This window comes from Myotis nattereri (assembly GCF_964212035.1).
Source record: "Myotis nattereri genome assembly, chromosome: 2".
NCBI classification, from domain to species: domain Eukaryota; kingdom Metazoa; phylum Chordata; class Mammalia; order Chiroptera; family Vespertilionidae; genus Myotis; species Myotis nattereri.
Window position 1 is genome coordinate 44261240 of NC_138076.1, and position 18433 is coordinate 44279672.

At 40.7% G+C, this 18433-nt stretch overlaps 1 protein-coding gene across 2 annotated transcripts in view; it reads right to left on the reverse strand.

The window, feature by feature from the left end:
• The window catches only part of GPR180 (G protein-coupled receptor 180), a 30565-nt gene extending 14522 nt beyond the window's left edge, over window positions 1–16043 (reverse strand). Inside the window, exons 1-3 of one of the 2 annotated variants that reach the window (XM_081115135.1) lie at window positions 15833–16035; window positions 11688–11846; window positions 3575–3775 (exon numbers count right to left, since the gene is read on the reverse strand). In XM_081115135.1, coding sequence (XP_080971261.1) covers window positions 3575–3775; window positions 11688–11846; window positions 15833–15977 — 505 coding nt within the window. In that variant the 5' untranslated portion in view covers window positions 15978–16035. Of the gene's footprint in view, window positions 1–3574; window positions 3776–11687; window positions 11847–15832 lie in introns of both variants that reach the window. The other variant, XM_081115136.1, reaches the window with a different exon arrangement.
• Window positions 16044–18433: the final 2390 nt, after the last annotated feature.

The window sequence follows — 18433 nt, forward strand, 5'->3', positions numbered from 1 at the left end:
ATATTATTAGGAAATGTATAGACTTTAAGGCAGTGGTTCTCAACCTTCTGGCCCTTTAAATACAGTTCCTCATGTTGTGACCCAACCATAAAATTATTTTTGTTGCCACTTCATAACTGTAATGTTGCTACTGTTATGAATCATAATGTAAATATCTGATATGCAGGATGGTCGGGTGACCCTTGTGAAAGGGTCGTTCGACCACCAAAGGGGTCGCGACCCACAGGTTGAGAACTGCTGCTTTAAGGTAAGCTTAATAGGAAGAAGCATTGGCAACATTCAGTAGTAAGAAAACTTAACAGGACAGCTTTAAAAACTTTAGCTCTAGCCCAGCTGGTGTGGCGCAGTGGTTGAACATTAACCCATGAACCAGGAAGTCACAGTTTGATTCCCAGTCAGGGCACATGCCCAGGTGGCAGGCTCGATTCCCAATAGGGGGCATGTAGGAGAGAGTCGATCAATGATTCTTTCCCATCATTGATGTTTCTCTCTATCCCTCTCCCTCTCCCCGTCTCCCCCTCTCCCAGCCTCTCTGGAATCAATAAAAACATATTAAAAAAGAACAACACAAAAACTTCAGCTGCAACTAAAATGATAGGAGATGGGAGACAAGAGGGTAAGAGAAGGGAAGAGAGTCACTGGGTCACAAGCAGCACCTGGGACACTCTAGCCTACCCATGATGCTTGCTCTCTCAGAGACACAGGATCCATCCTGCCCTCAAGTGTTTCAAGATATATCTTAACTAGAGGCCCGGTGCATGAATTCGTGCATGGGTGGGGTCCGGCTGACCTGCCTGATGGGGGCCCATCGGGCTGGGCCAGCCGGGGAAAGGGGCTACGGGAAGTTGGCTGGCTGGGCCGGCTGGGGGTGGGCCGATCTGGCCCTGGATCAGGCTGGTTGGCTGCCGCAGTGCATGTTGTAGCCACCAGTCGTTCTGCCGTTCCAGTCACTGGGCTTTTATATATATAGACTAGAGGCCCGGTGCACAAAATTTGTGCATGGTGGGGGGGTGTCCCTCAGCCTGGCCTGCACCCTCTCCAATCCAGGACTCCTCAGGGGATGGGGGGATGTCCGACTGCCGGTCACACCCTAGAGCACTCCCATGGTCCCTCCCCGGCTGGCCAACCTCCCGCGTCCCTCCCCAGCCCTGATGGGGACCCTTGGCCTGGCCTGCGCCGTCTTGAAATCCAGGACCCCTTAATCCAGGACCCCTTGGGGGATGTTGGAGAGTTGGTTTCGGCCTGATCCCACAGGCTAGGCTGAGGGACCCCACTGGTGCACGAATTTGTGCACCGGGCCTCTAGTGAAAAATAAATGCCAACATCTTTCAGAAAGATAAGAGAAATGGTAGCACTGACTTAACTTCTAATAGTAATCTACAATTGTTAGTGTAGGTAGCTAGATATTAATAAAGGAAGGAAGCAAAGGGAATCAGACATCAAGTCTAAAAAACTAGAGAGCTGAATCAGACCATAAACCTGCTTCATCAGGGAGTTACAGCTTCACACACTCTCCAGTAGACCTTGCTTCCTCTATCCTCAGGACCTAACAGGCAGGAAGGATCTTTTAGTCAGATTACTGAGGGAGAGATAAAACAGAAGAAGAAATTCCTCTACTGGGCACATGTACAGTAGAAGCCAAGATGGCACAGGGAGAGAGGTTCCTCCATTCCTCCCTTTTTCAGTCTAACATCTAACAAATTCTCTCTCTCTCTCTCTCTTTCTCTCTCTCCCTCTCTCTCTCTCTCTCTCTCTCTCTCTCTCTCTCACTCTTGCCCCATGATTTCTCTCGCATGTTCTCTCTCCATAGCAGTCATGCGGCCCTAGCAGCCAGCAGCCAGAAGCTGTGGAACTCCAAGCATCAGCCTGCCACAGCAGCAGCCCAAGTGCAGGCAGGAACAGACTAAGCTAGCTGGATAAGGTCAGAAGCTAAACTGGAGTAAGGTGCAGCATGGCAAAATTTTTGGATACTGGCCTTTGTTCTGGGCCTGATGGAGACAAGGCTGGTCATTTTCCACAGTGGGTCGGATGGAGATGACACCCCAGGAACCTGGGGAATGCTTTCCATTTCAACCCCAATAAATTTTTTTAAATATATTTTATTGTTTTTTTACAGAGAAGAAGGGAGAGGGATAGAGTTGGAAACATCGATGAGAGAGAAACATCGATCAGCTGCCTCCTGCACACCCCCTCCTGGGGATGTGCCCGCAACCAAGGTACATGCCCTTGACCGGAATCGAACCTGGGACCTTTCAGTCCGCAGGCCGACGCTTTATCCACTGAGCCAAACCAGTCAGGGCAATCCCAATAAATCTTACAACACCACCTCAACCTCCCATGGGTGGATCCCTACAAAGGCTTTTTCTTATTTCTACTGTCAACACAATGATCCAAACTACCATTAGGACTGACTTAACTTCCAATAACACTATACAATGACCCAAACTACCATTAAGTAAAAATAATCTTTAGGTTAATTTGCATTCAAAACAACTTGAGTAGCTTATCCTTATGAAATTTCCTTTACATAAAAAACTTTCAGAATTTACTATTTCAAAACATTTAGCATTTCATTTTGTCACTATATAGATATATATTTTTCAGACCAAAAGATATTTTAAGAAAAGTTGATCTCTTCATACATTTACTTGTAACCTGTTGTCCTTAACACATGCTCCTTGAGTTGCTTTTCTGTGGCAATTTATATTTTGAACTAAACAATCAGTAGTTTTGTATAATGTAGCCTCAGCTCCTGTCCTACCTCCACCCATCCACCTTGATGGCCAATGAGATGCAATGGGATTAAATTTTTCTCTAAGCAGACTGGCTCTTCCAAATGGCTAATGAACTCATGAATCTTATTTTCTTTGACAGATGGCCTACAGGTCTTAGTTTTCATTCTGACATGTTAATTTACAAATCTATTAGGATACTTTCTGGCATGTCTATCATGAATCACAAGAAATCATTCATTTCTGTTTGGGCTAAGGATCTCATTTCAGTAGTACCATATAATCAACCTAAAATTTTGATGAAAAATTTAATGGGAGTACACCTAATTTTGGAAAGCATTATAAACTTTGATCATTCTTAAAATAGTTGAAAGCTCCAATAAATACAATCCTTAAATCTGCTCAACCTATTAAAAGGATAGTCATACAAAGTAGCATAGTTCTAATCTCTCATGGAGTTTCCAATTTCAGTTACTTAACTTATTAATATTTTTCTGTTTATAAAAATAATGCTAGGTTATCATTTTTTAAAGATTTAGAATATATAGGATAAAATGAAATTGTAAATTTCTACCACTTAACATGGTAATAATCTGTTAATATTCTGCACTTCTTTTCTGCATTTCCTAACATACTTCAAATCATACAGTATAAAATTTAGTGTTTTGACTTTTTAACTTAATAGCATAGCTATTAAAATGCTATAAGGAGATTCATCTAATCATTTCTCTACTATTAGACACATAAGTTTTTAATTTTTAATATCTAAAAACATAAAAAAAAATTTGCGCATATTGGTAGATCTTTTTCTGTATTTAGTATATTTAAATGTATATTCTTACCAGATTCTCCAGCACTAAAATGATCAAGTGGATTCCCTTCAGCATCTGGATTTAGTAACATCATTTCAAATGGTATATCTTCCACCTGAGAATTCTCATTGTCATCTGTGCACGTATACTTGTCTGCATAAAATACGTGCCATGTTTGTGGATATGGAATCTGGGATACTGTCAGATTATGTTCAGTCTGATTCATGGTCACTTTAAAGAGAAAGAAGATAGCACTTTCAAAGCAAAACTCTCACATGTATTTGTTTTAGTCATACAATCAGTTTGAAGTTAGAATTCTCTTAATTCTTTTTTTTTTTAAGTTTTTTTGTTTTGTATTTTTATTGATTTGATGTCAAAGAGGAAGGGAGGAGAAAGAGATAGAAACATCGATGAGATAGAATCATTGACCGGCTGCCTCCTGCATGCCTCCTACTGGGGATCAAGCCCCCAACCTAGGCATGCGCCCTGACCTTGAATTGAACCACAATCTCCCAGTTCATAGGCTGAAGCTCAACCACTGAGCCACACTTCGTTTAATTCTTATAGCCTTAGAAATTCAAACGTTGTTGTAGTATTGGCATATGGTCTGTATATCATGAAGCAGAGAAAAATAATGTATCTTAACCAAAGGAATCACTATGATAGTACTATGAAACACCACAAATGAGTAGAATGGTTTTGCTGAAACTCTGATTTTTCATTTTAAATGTTTCAAATTTTTCAAGTAGGTTAGTGACATTAACATTTTTTAATTAAATTTATTGGGGTGACATTGGTTAATAAGATTACATGGGTTTCAAGTGCACATAATCTTAACATTGGTTAATAAGATTACATAGGTTTCTATGATACATGATCTGTATATTGCATTGTGGTAAAATATACAAAAAACAAATTACCATTTGAACGATTTTTAAGTGTTCAATTCTGTGGCATTAAATACATTCAAAATGCTGTATAACCACCACAATGACATTTTGAGTTAAATTTCAAAGGGAACATTCAAAAAACATTCAAAAAATCATATCTAATAACTATGACTGACAAATACCTTCAAAAGATTTTCCAAAATCTTTTTCTAATTGATTAAAAAAGGCACTAAAAGCAAAAAAAAGGTCAATTCTTAAAAAAGGCACTAAAAGCAAAAAAAAAAGAAAAAAAAGAAAAAGAACTTATCAGTCACTAGCAGTGATTCTGAGTTATTACACTGGTCAGGTCTATATAGTGGCAGGAGAGAGGGGACTCATGAATGTTGGCATCACACAAAGCTGTACTTGATCCTGGCTCCAATACTTACCTTCCATGTGACCTTTGGCAAATAACATAGCAATGACTCACTTACTTCAGCTGTAAAACGAAGATAATACTTAGAGCAAAGAGCTGATGTAAGGACCAAATTATATGTCACTTGGCATGGTATCTGTCACATGATTGTTGCTGAATAAAGATTTATTCTCTTTTTCCTTTCTTTAAAACAGGATGGTTACACTAACAAGTGGTTCTCAATACAGGGTAATCCTTTTCCCTTCTGGGGAATCTGAAAATGTGTAGGGACAGTTTTATTGTCACAATAGTTGAGAAGATACTTGAAGGGGGCCATGCTAAGCCTCATGCAATCCAAAGTCTGACAAAAAAAGACCTGTTCCTCCCAAAATGCCAATAGTACCCTCTTTGAGAAACACTAAATGATGTTTAAGATCCCTCAATTCAAATCTATGATGCTGACCTAAGACGCACTTACTAACACTATCACAAAGTTAAAGGAGAGTAGTGTCTCACACACTATCCTATCTAATAATAGAGAGACATGGTAATTAACCATAACTTCGCTACCCTTCCCATTGGCTAATCGGCAAGATATGCAAATTAACTACCAGCCAAGATGGCGGCTGGCAGCCACGCAGCTGAAGCGAACATGAGGCTTGCTTGTTCCAGTGATGGAGGAAGCCAAGGTTCCCCGCCTGCCGCAGCCCAGCTCTGAGCTCCAGATGCAACAATGTTGCAATTATAGAAGCTAAGCAAACCCCAGGTACCTGCTTTCAGCCGGCAGCAGGCTCAGAGCTTAGAGCGCCAGTGATGGTAACAGAGTTTCAATTATAGAAGCTAAACAAACCCAGATACCTGCTTTCACCAGGCAACGGCCTCAGAGCTGGAGCCAGCTCTCAGCTCCAGTGACAGCTATAGAAGGTAAATAAATCCCAGAATAAAAAAAAAAAAGAGGCTGGGAGCTTCAGTCACCCGCCAGCCGGAAAACAGCCCTCAGCTCATCACCCAGACTGGCCAGGCACCCAAGCGGGACCCCCACCCTGATCCGGGACACCCTTCAGGGCAAACCAGCCGGCCCCCACCCATGCACCAGGCCTCTATTCTATATAGTAAAAGGGTAATATGCAAACTGACCCTAACAGCAGAAAGACTGGGAATGACTGGTTACTATGACACACACTGACCACCAGGGGGCAGATGCTCAATGCAGGAGCTGCCCTCTGGTGGTCAGTGCGCTCTCATAGGGGGGAATCTCTGCTCAGTCACAAGCCAGGCTGATGGCTGCCAGTACAGCGGTGGTGGTGGGAGCCTCTCCTGCCTCCTCAGCAGCACTAAGGATGTCTGACTGCAGCTTAGGTCTGCTCCCCGCTGGCAAGTGGACATCCCCCAAGGGCTGCCGGGATGCCAGAGGGATGTCTGATTGCCATCTTAGGCCCAATCTCCCAGGGAGCAGGCCTAAGCCAGCAAGTGGTCACCCCCGAGGGGTCCCAGACTGCGAGAGGGCACAGGCTGGGCTGAGGGACCCCCTACTCCCGAGTGCAAATTTTTGTGCACCGGGCCTCTAGTATATAATAAGAAGAGTAGAAGAGTTAAAAGAGCAAGTCTTAGCCCTACTACTTAACAACATATGACTCAGCAAATAAATTACTTAACCTCTCTAAATTTGTTTTTCGGTAGTACAGTTAAGATACCTGCCCTAGCTAGCCCAAAGGGGAGTAAATGAGATAATATATGAAAATCCTATGTAAAGAGTCTCATTCTGTATGACGTCAAGTATTCTTAAAATTTAGAATTATCATAGGCCTGATTCCCCCAACTCTAGACTTCCTGCACAGCATGCCAACTAGTCTCAAACTATTTCTCAACTGAAGGAAAAAACTTTTTAATAAATAAAAGGCATGTCTTGAGATAACTGTTGAAATTTGTATTTGAAAAATATTTTAGAGGACAGTATGGAATAATTCACTTTAAGAAATCTTAGCTGTAGTACAGTATTGCGGTTAAGAAGAATGTCCTTACTCTTATACAATGTAGGCTGAACTATGGTGGGTTGAACTGCTCATGACACCCACAGTTTATTTTCATGTGGCTTGATTACAAACAAAAATCACACACATACAAACACAAAGCAAATGTAACAAAGTATTAACAATTACTGAATCTAAGCAAAGGATGTACAAGTCGTGGTTGTACTCACTTTAAACTTTTCTGTATGATTGAAAATATTCCTAATAAAAAATTGGAAAAATGTTATTTATATAAAGTTGTCTTTATAAGTGAAACACTGATGCATCTAGTCAGGATTCAAATTTTGAGGACTTGGACTTTATAATTAGGAATTTCATTAATAGCAGTTTAAATGGACAAGATGATTTTATCAACAATACTACAGCATTGTTTTTCTGGCTATCTAAATTTAGCTGACATTTATACTGTTGTTGTTTTTTAACTGTATAGCTGCTGGAAAATGTAACAAAGACTCTAATTTCTGTTAAATATTTGAAGACCTTTAGTAAGAATTCAATATACAGTATAATGAATACATGGCTCGCCAGCCCATGTGGCTCAGTGGTTGAGCACTGATCTATGAACAAAGAGGTCACAGTTCAATTCTGGTCAGGGCACATCCCCAGTGTGGGGCATCCAGGAGGCAGCTGATCAATGATTCTCTCTCATCATTGATGTTTCTATCTCTCTCTCCCTCTTCCTTTCTCTCTGAAATCAACAAAAATACATTTAAAGAAATACGTACAAACATACATGGCTCAGAAATAAGGTTTTTGATATGTACAGCTTGCAATTACAGAATTTGGACCTGATTATATAAAAGCTCTGCAATGTTGCTGTTCTAGCTATCACTTGCACTTTTCCTCTTAGATAAAACAATATAAAAATTAGCCATTATATCTTCACCAATACACTTTTTAATGTTTCATTTTAAATTACGCAGACTTACATCATATTAAAACAAGAGTGTGCTTCAGAAAGTGTTACAGCCTTAACTTTTGGTCTTGTTGCCTTTTTCAGCAAGCCTGGGAAATAAGCCTCTTAACAAAACTGTATATTCATTGTTTTTGAGACAAAAGACTACAGCACAGCACACATGTTCTATGCTGATGTAATCAGTACCTCAACTATTAACAAAACTTGAATTTCAGAGAATAATGTTTTATGGCTAATTATCCTATATAATAAAATGCTAATACGCAAATCAACTGAACGGCGGAACAACTGGTCGCTATGACGTGCACTGACCACCAGGGGACAGACGCTCAATGCAGGAGCTGCTCCCTGGTGGTCAGTGTGCTCCCACAGGGGGAGCACCGCTCAGCCAGAAGCTGGGCTCATGGCTTGCAGCGTCAGTGGTGGGAGCCTCTCCTGCCTCAGTGGCAGTGCTAAGGATGTCCGACTGATGGCTTAGGCCCGGAGAGCGGGCCTAAGCCGTCAGTCAGATATCCCCCAAGGGCTCCCAGACTGCGAGAGGGTGCAACCCCCTCCCCCACACCGCTGAGTGCACAAATATTATAAAAGGAAATGAATACTGTTAACAAAAATACACCGCATAATATACTAAAACTTTTAAAGGAATTATAAACATGACAAATGTACAAAAGAAAATATATGCACATGATGTACAAAGACATATGAACATGTTTTATCTGCAAAATTATATTTAGCTCTTCTAATCTGACAGTAAGTTATTCTTAATCTCCTTGCTAAATTTTTTTACATAAATTTATTTTCAGTGCTTTTAAATGCCTTGTTGGCTTGCTTTAAGACCTACAAAATATTTTATGATTTTTAAAGCTGATGTTTTATGACATTACTAAAAGAGAACAAAGGAAGACTGAAAACTAATTTCTCAAACATTCATTTGGGCAAATGTATACTCAATTGACAAGCCACATTTGACAATAGGGGATTTTTCAAATCTGCTAGTCTTTTCATTGTTCATAGCAGCAGTAAAGTTTTACACAGGCGTTAGGAATAGTTAATGAACTCATTACTAAGTAGGTAAAATATCACTAATGGCCACAAAATAAGAATTATTTCTATGATAAATTATTTTAAAATGTGGTACTATTACACTGACATGAATTTAAGGACATACTTTTTGTTTCAGTGCACCAAAGCTCCTAAACAATAACAACTAATATATAAGTTAGAGAACATACATTTTCTTAAGACTTGGCTTTTGTTGTTGGAAAAAGAACTGATGAAATAAGTAGAAAGTGATTAATGTCTAACTAGTACTTAATTTACTTCAGGACCCAAAATTTAACAAAACAATCTTCTTCCTCAAAAATTCCTGTTTCTTGAGATCTTCTGGTCCAATAATTCCAAAGAATACTCTTGTACTCAAGAGAGTGGGGAATTGAACCGGAAAATAAAAAAGAAACAACAGCAAGAGGTTTTATAAGTTACAGCTCTATGTATATGCAACTCCATCCTAAAGAATTATAATGAGAATCACAGCATTTTAGGAGTTTCAGAAACCTTAGAAAAAACTAGTCCAGATTCCTTGTTTATAGATAAATAAAGTGTGGCTCAAAGTAAAGTGCAAGTCACTAGCAGTGATTTTCAGTTTAGCAGTCTTTCCATTGTACCATACTGTCTTCCTGTATACCTAAGTTCTGTGACTGAAGGCATATTATGACTGATACAAAAATTATGCTTTTGCAAGTGTATATAGTATGGGCCATGTGATATAAAGAAACAAATCCTTCCTACAGCTCAAAGCTTTAAACCACCTGGTAAGTTTTTATTGGAGAAAGAAAAAGACTTTGAGGTATCCAATACAAAGTAAAACACCTACCAACCAAAAAAAACCCTTAAGCACTAAGGTCTATGATAACTCACCCTACAAATATTTAGTAAATGCTTATTAACCCAGCACTAGAGAATCCTGAATTCTCATTCTCATAATACCACATAACTAACATCCATCATACTTATCAGAGTTGCAGTATCACACTCACAGTGATGTGATTCTTTCCTGTCACCCACTAGCCTTATGGACTCAGAGTGTCAGTATTTTGGTCCATGATTTATCACTAGTGCCTAGCATACTACATGAAACAATAGAAGTGCTCAGTGAGTGAATCAATAAATGAACGAATGAGTAGACCCAAAGAGCACTGGTACTCTTACTGATTGCTTTTATAACAAATAAATAAAATGAAAAGTGGTAACTATAATAAGTGCTGAAGGGAAAACAAGAGGCTATAAAAACTCAAGTGTTAACTTAGAGGAGGGAGAAGCCAAAGAAGGTAGGGAATAACAAGAAGAGGAAAGCCTGTATAAAAGTCCAGAATAACACAAAAATTAAACAAGCGCTACAAATAAAATGAGGCAGGAGGGGGCATTACTGTGAAATGAAGCTGGTGGGGAGGGGCCGGTAAGCAATGGCCAGACAGAGAAGGATCAGCATGGCTGCAGTGACCAGGTAGGAGGCTACTGCAACAGTATAGGCAGGAGATTATGGCAACCTGGAATAAGATGGTAGAGGTGGAGATGAAGAAAATTAGATGAATTCAAGAGATATTCCGAGAGGGGAGTGTTGGAAAACTCCTTGGTTTCCAGCTTGTGTCCGAGATGGATGGTAGTGCCAGTTCCTACAACTGGGAACACTGATAGAGGACTAGGTTTGGATGGGCAAGGACTATTTATACATATGTGGAACATTCAGGTGAGCAAACTGGTGTATAAAGAAAAAAAAGATAATTGATAATGAGCATTTGCACGAATTTCTCAGGTAAGTTCTGAAATTCAGGGTTGAGGTATCTAACTTAATATAACTGTCTCTCCTTAAGTCATGCAGACTTCTTCAGCATACTGTCAAAGTCATCTCACAAATCTAAATAAAAGACCCCCCACAATGGGTGGCAAGGACTGGAGACTTCTACTCTTATCCCTATTCTGGCTGGCTGCCTTCTGAGGGAATCAGAGAGCTGCTAAGGCTAGGAAGACCGGGTGTTTAGAAATGGCAGTGTTTTACTTGACTAGACTAACAGAAGATTCAGAGATCCATCAATATGGAAAACAGGATAGAGAAAACATAGAGGAGAAAAGGGAGGAGAGATAATTTCCATTTTTTCTCATGGATGCTTCATATTCCTAATGAAATGGGTAGAATGGCACATGCTTGTCATTTCTATATTAAAAAGTCTGTACTCACTCTGGATGGCTAACACCCTAATGCATGAGACAGTGTTGATGAGAATGGAAGAGCTCAAGGATACAGATAACTAGAATAAAAGCAGTACCTCTCTAGAGGCAAACCTAAAGGTTTACAAATGATGTGGTACTAGTACATCCTAAAATGGCATACTGTGTCACCACATGACGAGGTCCTATGTTCCAATAACATGTTGCAAAACAACAATGCTTGGGCTAACTTAGACAATTAACTGAGATAAGACCTGTTTAGTGCTTAGCTCAGTGCTGGCATATAATAAGTACTCAACAAATTCACTCTGTGCTGCTACTGGGTCAAAATATATCTGCCATGTTAGTATGAATAATGTGACCTGTAAGAAATCTGAATGAAGGAAAAAGTTTGTCCTTGTAAGTTATTTGGATATATTTTCAAAAATTTTGCATGATAAAGGGGGAAAAAGGCATTCTATCTTTTAATCAAGGACAAGGTCAGTTTCCTTAAACTTCAGTTTAAAACATACCAACGTATCACCACAGTGTGTTCTTTAAATTCATACTCTGATAAGTAGAAGTGAATTGTCCTGCTATCTTGTAATGTGTGCTGTGTCATGAAACACCCTGGTATGCAAACACTACATTTAACATTAAGGAGGGAAAAAAACATACCCAATAATCAAATAAAAAAGGATATACTCACTTGTCAACTGAGCTTTGGATAATTTTTCACTACAACTATAACCATTACTGTTTTCCTGCAGCTTTAGCCATTCCTGGGCTTGGAATAGGTGGAGTTTAGCTTCTTTTCCAACAGCTACTGCTATGTTGTTGACTCTGACACACAGAAGAGCATGATCACCTGGACATTGAAACAAAAATTATCAACTAGTTTGGTCTTGTACAAAAGCAAGATAGTAGGACAATTCACTTCTACTTATCAAAGTGGGAATTTAAAGAACACAATTGTTCTTAAATCTCACTTAACTAGGTAGATAACATTAGAATGAACATCCCATTCAGATGCAAGTCAAGAGATTATGCACATTAATTACCCAAATCAATGTGTGGCCTTTCCTTATACTTCAGCTAACTGATGACATTTCATTGAATAAACAACATTTGCTGTATGTTCATCTTCACTGTAATAGAATTTGTGCCTCATTTTACAACCACTCCACGTCTTTAACATGTTCATAAATTATCTATAGAAATTTACTAAGTTTCTTTTGTTTTTCAATATAACACAGCTGTTAATATTGAATTATACTTTTTTTTTTTTTTCAGAGAGTAAGGGAGAGGTAGAGATATAGAAACATCGATGATGAGAGAGAATCACTGATCAGCTGCCTCCTCCACGCCCCCTATTGGGAATCAAACCCTCAACCTGGGCATGTGCCCTGACGGGGAATCAAACCCTGACCTCCTGGTTCATAGGTCAATGCTCAACCACTGAGCTGTGCTGGACAGGCAACTGAATTATACTTTTAATGTAAAAAAGTAAGCATAGCTAATAGCAAGGAAGTTTAAATAAATGAGGTTTTGGGGTAGACATCTTATACCTGACAAAATCTGACATGTGACTTTTACAATACAACTTTCAGAATATGTTGTAAGACTACTATAGAATGAGCCTGGCTGCACACATCAGCTACATTTAAGGCCCAAAAATAAATGTCAGAAAAATAGATGCTCCTACGGAAATGGACTCTGGGTGAGAAGTAAAGCAGGAGACTGATTTTTCATTTTTTTTAAAATATATTTTATTGGTTTTTTACAGAGAGGAAGGGAGAAGGATAGAGAGTTAGAAACATCGATGAGAGAGAAACATCGATCAGCTGCTTCCTGCACACCTCCTACTGGGGATGTGCCCGCAACCAACGTACATGTCCTTGACCGGAATCGAGCCTGGGACCCTTCAGTCCACAGGCCGGCGCTCTATCCACTGAGTCAGGCCGGTTAGGGCTGATTTTTCATTTTAAAATTATCTTATTGTTTTTACTTTTGTTATAATTATCATTTTGATTAAACATGTTAAGTAAATTTAAATGTATAAGTATGTATCAAAGAATGTGTAAGTCTCCTATATAAATTGATTACATTATAAATTATAAAAAGCTCTGGCCGGTTTGGCTCAGTGGATGGAGCATCGGCCTGCAAACTGAAGGGGCCCAGGTTCGATTCTGGTCAAGGGCACATGCCGGGGTTGTGAGCTCAATCCCCAGTGGGGGGCGTGCAAGAGGCGTGCAAGTGGGGGGAGGTGCAAGGTGCATGATTCTCTCTCATCATTGATGTTTCTATCTCTCTCTCTCCCTCTCTCTCTTCCTCTCTGAAATCAATACAAAATATATTTTAAAAAATTATAATAAGTTAAGAATGACTTTAAGGTCCTATTAACACCTTAAATTGCATTCTGAATCAGAGTTCATTATTTCAGTATAGTTGTGGTATTATTTTATTAAACTTGCATTAAATAAAAATTGCAATTACACACACACACACACACACACACACAGAGGGGGCTGTGGGGAGAGGGGGAGAGTGTTAAAATACTTGGATCACTCTATTCCGCAAGCTTTCTTGAGAAATCTGGACTTACTACATATGTTTCTCCTGTTTACCAGATAATCATCGTGACGACTGTCTAAGTCTTGCTTCTAGACATTGTGCCATTTACTGTAGTGATATTGCTTTCATTGTCAAACTCAAAGTTGATTAAGAAACGTAAAATGTTATCTAAAAAATAAAATTCTGGCCTTAGCAGGTTTGGCTCAGTGGATAGAGCGTCAGCCTGTGGAGGAAAGGGTCCCGGGTTAGATTCCCGTCAAGGAGGCTCCTCCCCTGGAGGGGCCCTGGTCAGGGCTCATGCAGGAGGCAACCAACCAATGTGCTTCTCTCACGTCGAAGTTTCTGTTTTTCCCTCTCTCTTACACTTTCCCTAAAAATTAATGGAAAAATATCCTCAGGTGAGGATTAACAACAAAAATAAATAAATGAAATGAAACTCTGTTTCTAGAGTTTCTATTTTATTCACCCAAGATCTATTCCACATTGGATTTTGGAAAACTGGATTGCATCTCCTTTTTTCAGCTATTTTGAAAACTTTGGGTTAAAAAAACAAAACACTTCCCTCCCTTGAACCACCAATTCTGTAACTTTCTAATACTTTAAATTGCTCTCCCACACAAAATAGCTCCTCATTTCTATTTTCTTCTCTTAAGAATCTTCTCTAGGATAATCTTATGTTTAACTCCAAAGACTATGTAAATCAAGGATCCCAGCCCCATCAAGGCAAATAATTGTTTAAAATATTTGTTTAAAATATAAAGTAGTAGTCAAAGTGAAATAAGCCAGTCAATGAAGGAGAAATACCACATGATCTCACTCATTCATGGATAATAGAGACCATTATAAACTTTTGAACAATAATAGATACAGAGGCAGAGCTGCCTCAAACAGATTGTCAAACTGCAGCGGGAAGGCCGGGGAGGGTTGGGGGGCAGGAGGTAGGGGGGTAAGAGATCAACTAAAGGACTTGTATGCACGCATATAAGCATAACCAGTGGACATAAGACATTGGGGGATAGGGGAGGCTAGGGGACTGTCTAGGGCGGGGGGATAAAATGGACACATATGTAATACCCTTTGTAATACTTTAAGCAATAAATTTAAAAAAATAAAAAATAAAAAAAAATAAAAAAAATATAGTAGTAGTCAAATTAAGAGCACCAAGTGTGTACCAAGAAAAATCTTGAGGGTACAAGTGAATTCAGTAAAAATGAGGATAAACTGTAAATTCATTCATTGTTGACTTACTGATTTTTGAAGGAGACCAGAAGATAAGAATCGAATGCAGTTCTGATTTCAGAAGAGCCAGAGAGGACACAAATTATGAAGCTCCCAGGACACACTTTCATGCACTTCTGTCAACGTAATTCTAGGCCTAGTGATTCATAGTTAATCTCCTCCTTTAGTAGCAGAGTAACTAAACTGTTCTAGCAATAGTGACAACTAGATTACCAGGTGTTTTATCTGGTTTCCAAAACCTCTTTGTCATAAGTACTTTTTATCGAACTGATCTTAATAACAAACCCAAGAAATCTACATTCTGGGGCTTAAACTCACACGCAATGACAGTGCCTTAGTGCAGTGGTTCTCAACCTTCCTAATGCCGCGACCCTTTAATACAGTTCCTCATGTTGCGGTGACTCCCAACCATAAAAGTATTTCCGTTGCTACTTCATGACTGGAATTTTGCTACTGTTATGAATCGTCATGTAAATATCTGATATGCAGGATGTATTTTCATTGTTACAAACTGAACATAATTAAAACATAGTGATTAATCACAAAAACAATATGTAATTATATATGTGTTTTCCCATGGTCTTAGGCGACCCCTGTGAAAGGGTCGTTGGACCCCCAAAGGGGTCGCGATCCCCAGGCTGAGAACTGCTGCCTTAGTGTATACATAACCAGGTTGAGCCAGAAGTGAGCAACTGATGCTTCTTTGAGGGAAGGATCTTGATAAATGCAGCAGGCGAGTCATCTGTACTACGTTTGTATGGGAGGGTCGGAGGAACGATCTTTAAGTGCAGAATACAACCCCTAAGCGGGGAGAGGGTGCTAACGGGGTGTAGGGAGCAGTAATAGCAGGGGTCGCAGTAAACGCCTCCCCCGATGCCGCTGAGCTGCGGAAAGAGGAGGGTGGTGGGCGACGCTGCGAGTCCAGGTGAGCTGCGTGAAGTTCCCGGCCTGGCCACTTGGGGCCAGGATCCCCGCGCCAGCCGGGGGCGCGGCCCGCGGGATGTCCGCTGCCTTCATCCCGCTCCCCGCCCCCGCACCTACCATGGAACTCGAAGTGGCCGATGCTCTGGCCCTGAGAGTCTCGGGCCGCGGCGCTGCTGAAGCTGCCCCGCAGCGTCTTACCCTGGCTGCCCGGCGGCCACCAGCAGCAGGCGAGGGCCACTGCCAGCAGCCGCAGCACCCCCATGCCGGCCCGCCGCCCGGCACCCACCCGCGGCTGCTAACCACCGGCGGCACCCAGTCCCACGTCGGCAGCTGGGGAAGGGGGAGGAAAGAGGCGGACAGGCGCCTCCAGGAGACTGACAACCAATGAGGAGGGCGCCTGCGCCACAAGCCAGGGACATCCACCAATAGGAGGCTGAAGTGGGCGGGACGTGCATATGAGTGCGCCCCATCACTTCCCAGCCTGTTGGCTAGTTCCCGCCTTTTTTTATGGAGAGTTAGGAGGATGTTGCTTCAGGTTACGGAAAAATTATTGCCCCGGTTGTCCACTGCGCATGCGTGGGATTGCGGGTCGGACCGGAGGTTTTGCAGGGGCCTGCGGGACCCCAAACCCAGGCAGCACCGTTTCTGGTGAAGAGAGGGACACGCCCACAAAGCCCTGGGTGCCAGTGTAGCCTATTGGACGTTTCCACTTTAATATCTCAAAGATACTTAACTTTATAGTCCAATCGACTTTTTTTTTCCTCCAAAGTTTTCTGTTTTCCTGAATTACATCATCACCCAGCAGGCCAGACAGTTGGGAATTACAGCGACCCTCCACCCCTTACATGCCTGCACCCAGTCAACTCAATTCAACAGATGTTTATTAGTGTGTCTTCCGGGTGGTGATGGTAGGAAGCAGCAGCCCTATCCTCTCCAGGCCTTCATAATATATTTTTACTTAGCCTATGGCAACTGACCTGCTGCACCAGGCTTAATTTTCTGCAGTTGGCTACACATAGCCCACTTCTAGAGCCACAGAAAGTTTTGGGAAATGCAATGTGACTGCATTGCTTTCCTTCAAAAGTTCTCAATTGCTCTTGGTACACAACCCGCTCTTTAGAATATGGTTTTTGAGTCTCTCAAATTTCCATCTCTGGTCTCTTATCTCCATCCTTACCAAGCCGTGGTCAGTTCGCTGAGCACTCCTAGTTCTCCCTTCTGGGCCTAGAGCATTTGCTGATCCCTCTGGCTGGATTACTTGTCTTATTCTACTATTCAATTTCCACATCACCTTCCTTTTTCTATTTTACTCTTCCTCCCCAAGGCTCTTTTTGAAGCCTTTCTCAAACCGTCAACTCTGTGTTAGATGCCCCTGGAACAGGAATCCCCTACTTCCCTGCCCAGGCACTTCCCATACGGTATTATAAATGTTTATAGTAAGATTATTTCATGAAGAAATGTATATACATTATTTTCATTTGACAAAAAAAATGTAAGTCCTCATTTTCTCTTTTCCTTGCCTATACCTAATACCCAAAGATAACCCTTGTTAATAGTTTAAGGTGGATCCTTTCAGACATGCATTTGTAAATATATGTGGTATTAGCAAATCAAGAAGATGAATCAAACTGGTCCTGAAAATAAAACCAGAATATGGATCTTGAATGCTGTGAGACCTTTTTTTCTGTCTCTTGTCTTTCTTCTCTTTGTTATCAACTTTGTTTTTCCCTCTCACTGAAGACAGGCTTCTAGATTTCCTCAGTTCACTTGAATGAATATGGCCAAAAGCAAGCCCAAAATTTGTAGGTCGTCAGAGTTTAACCAGACTATCCAAGAACCTTACTCAACTCCCGATCCCAGGAAGAGGCTTCCATTAGACCTAGGGTGAGTCAGATGCCCTTTCTGGGGCCTGCAAGGAGGGAGTCAAATTGGGGCAATGATAAAGGGTGGGGAGTCTGGTCATATAAGACCATAAGTATCCACCATGAATTTGGTCCTCATTCCATGTTGGTACATTATTTTAAAAGACTGTATATCCGCCCATTGGATTTAAAAAGTGCAATAGTATTAGTAGACATTTACATTGTGTCTAATTTTTCATTATTAAGAGCAATATAGCAATGAACATACTTGTGTTTTCCTGCAATTACCTATATTATACATCATAGAATTTGGGGATGATAGGATATGTACACATTTGAATTTGCCCACCAAAATGTTGTAGTAACAAATGACACCTCTACATACTCGTATACCAGGTATTCCCATTCTTTTTAGGCTCTGCCAGTACATTGTTAAAAAACCCAAAAACCCGTAAGATTTTTATTCGCCTATTTAACAATATTTACTGAGTTTGTTCTGTGCCAAGGCTTGGTCCCAGGCCTTTGGGATTCTATCAGAAACAAAACCCCGCCCTCATGGGGCAGGAACAATGATCAGTTCAACATAAATGTTGATAACTGCTACGGAGAAAAATAAAGAGTAAAGTGGTTCGTCTGGGCTGGTCAATGCTAGGCAGACATCTGGGGAAACAGCACCCAGGTCTAAGGAAGAAGCATGCCAGGCGATTCCAAGGAAAAACAAGGATACAGGCTAGGGCAGAGCAGGAGAAGATCTTAGAGTAGGACTCGCAGTGGTCGGCAAACTCATTAATCAACAGAGCCAAATATCCACAGCACAACGATTGAAATTTCCTTTGAGAGCCAAATTTTTTTAAAC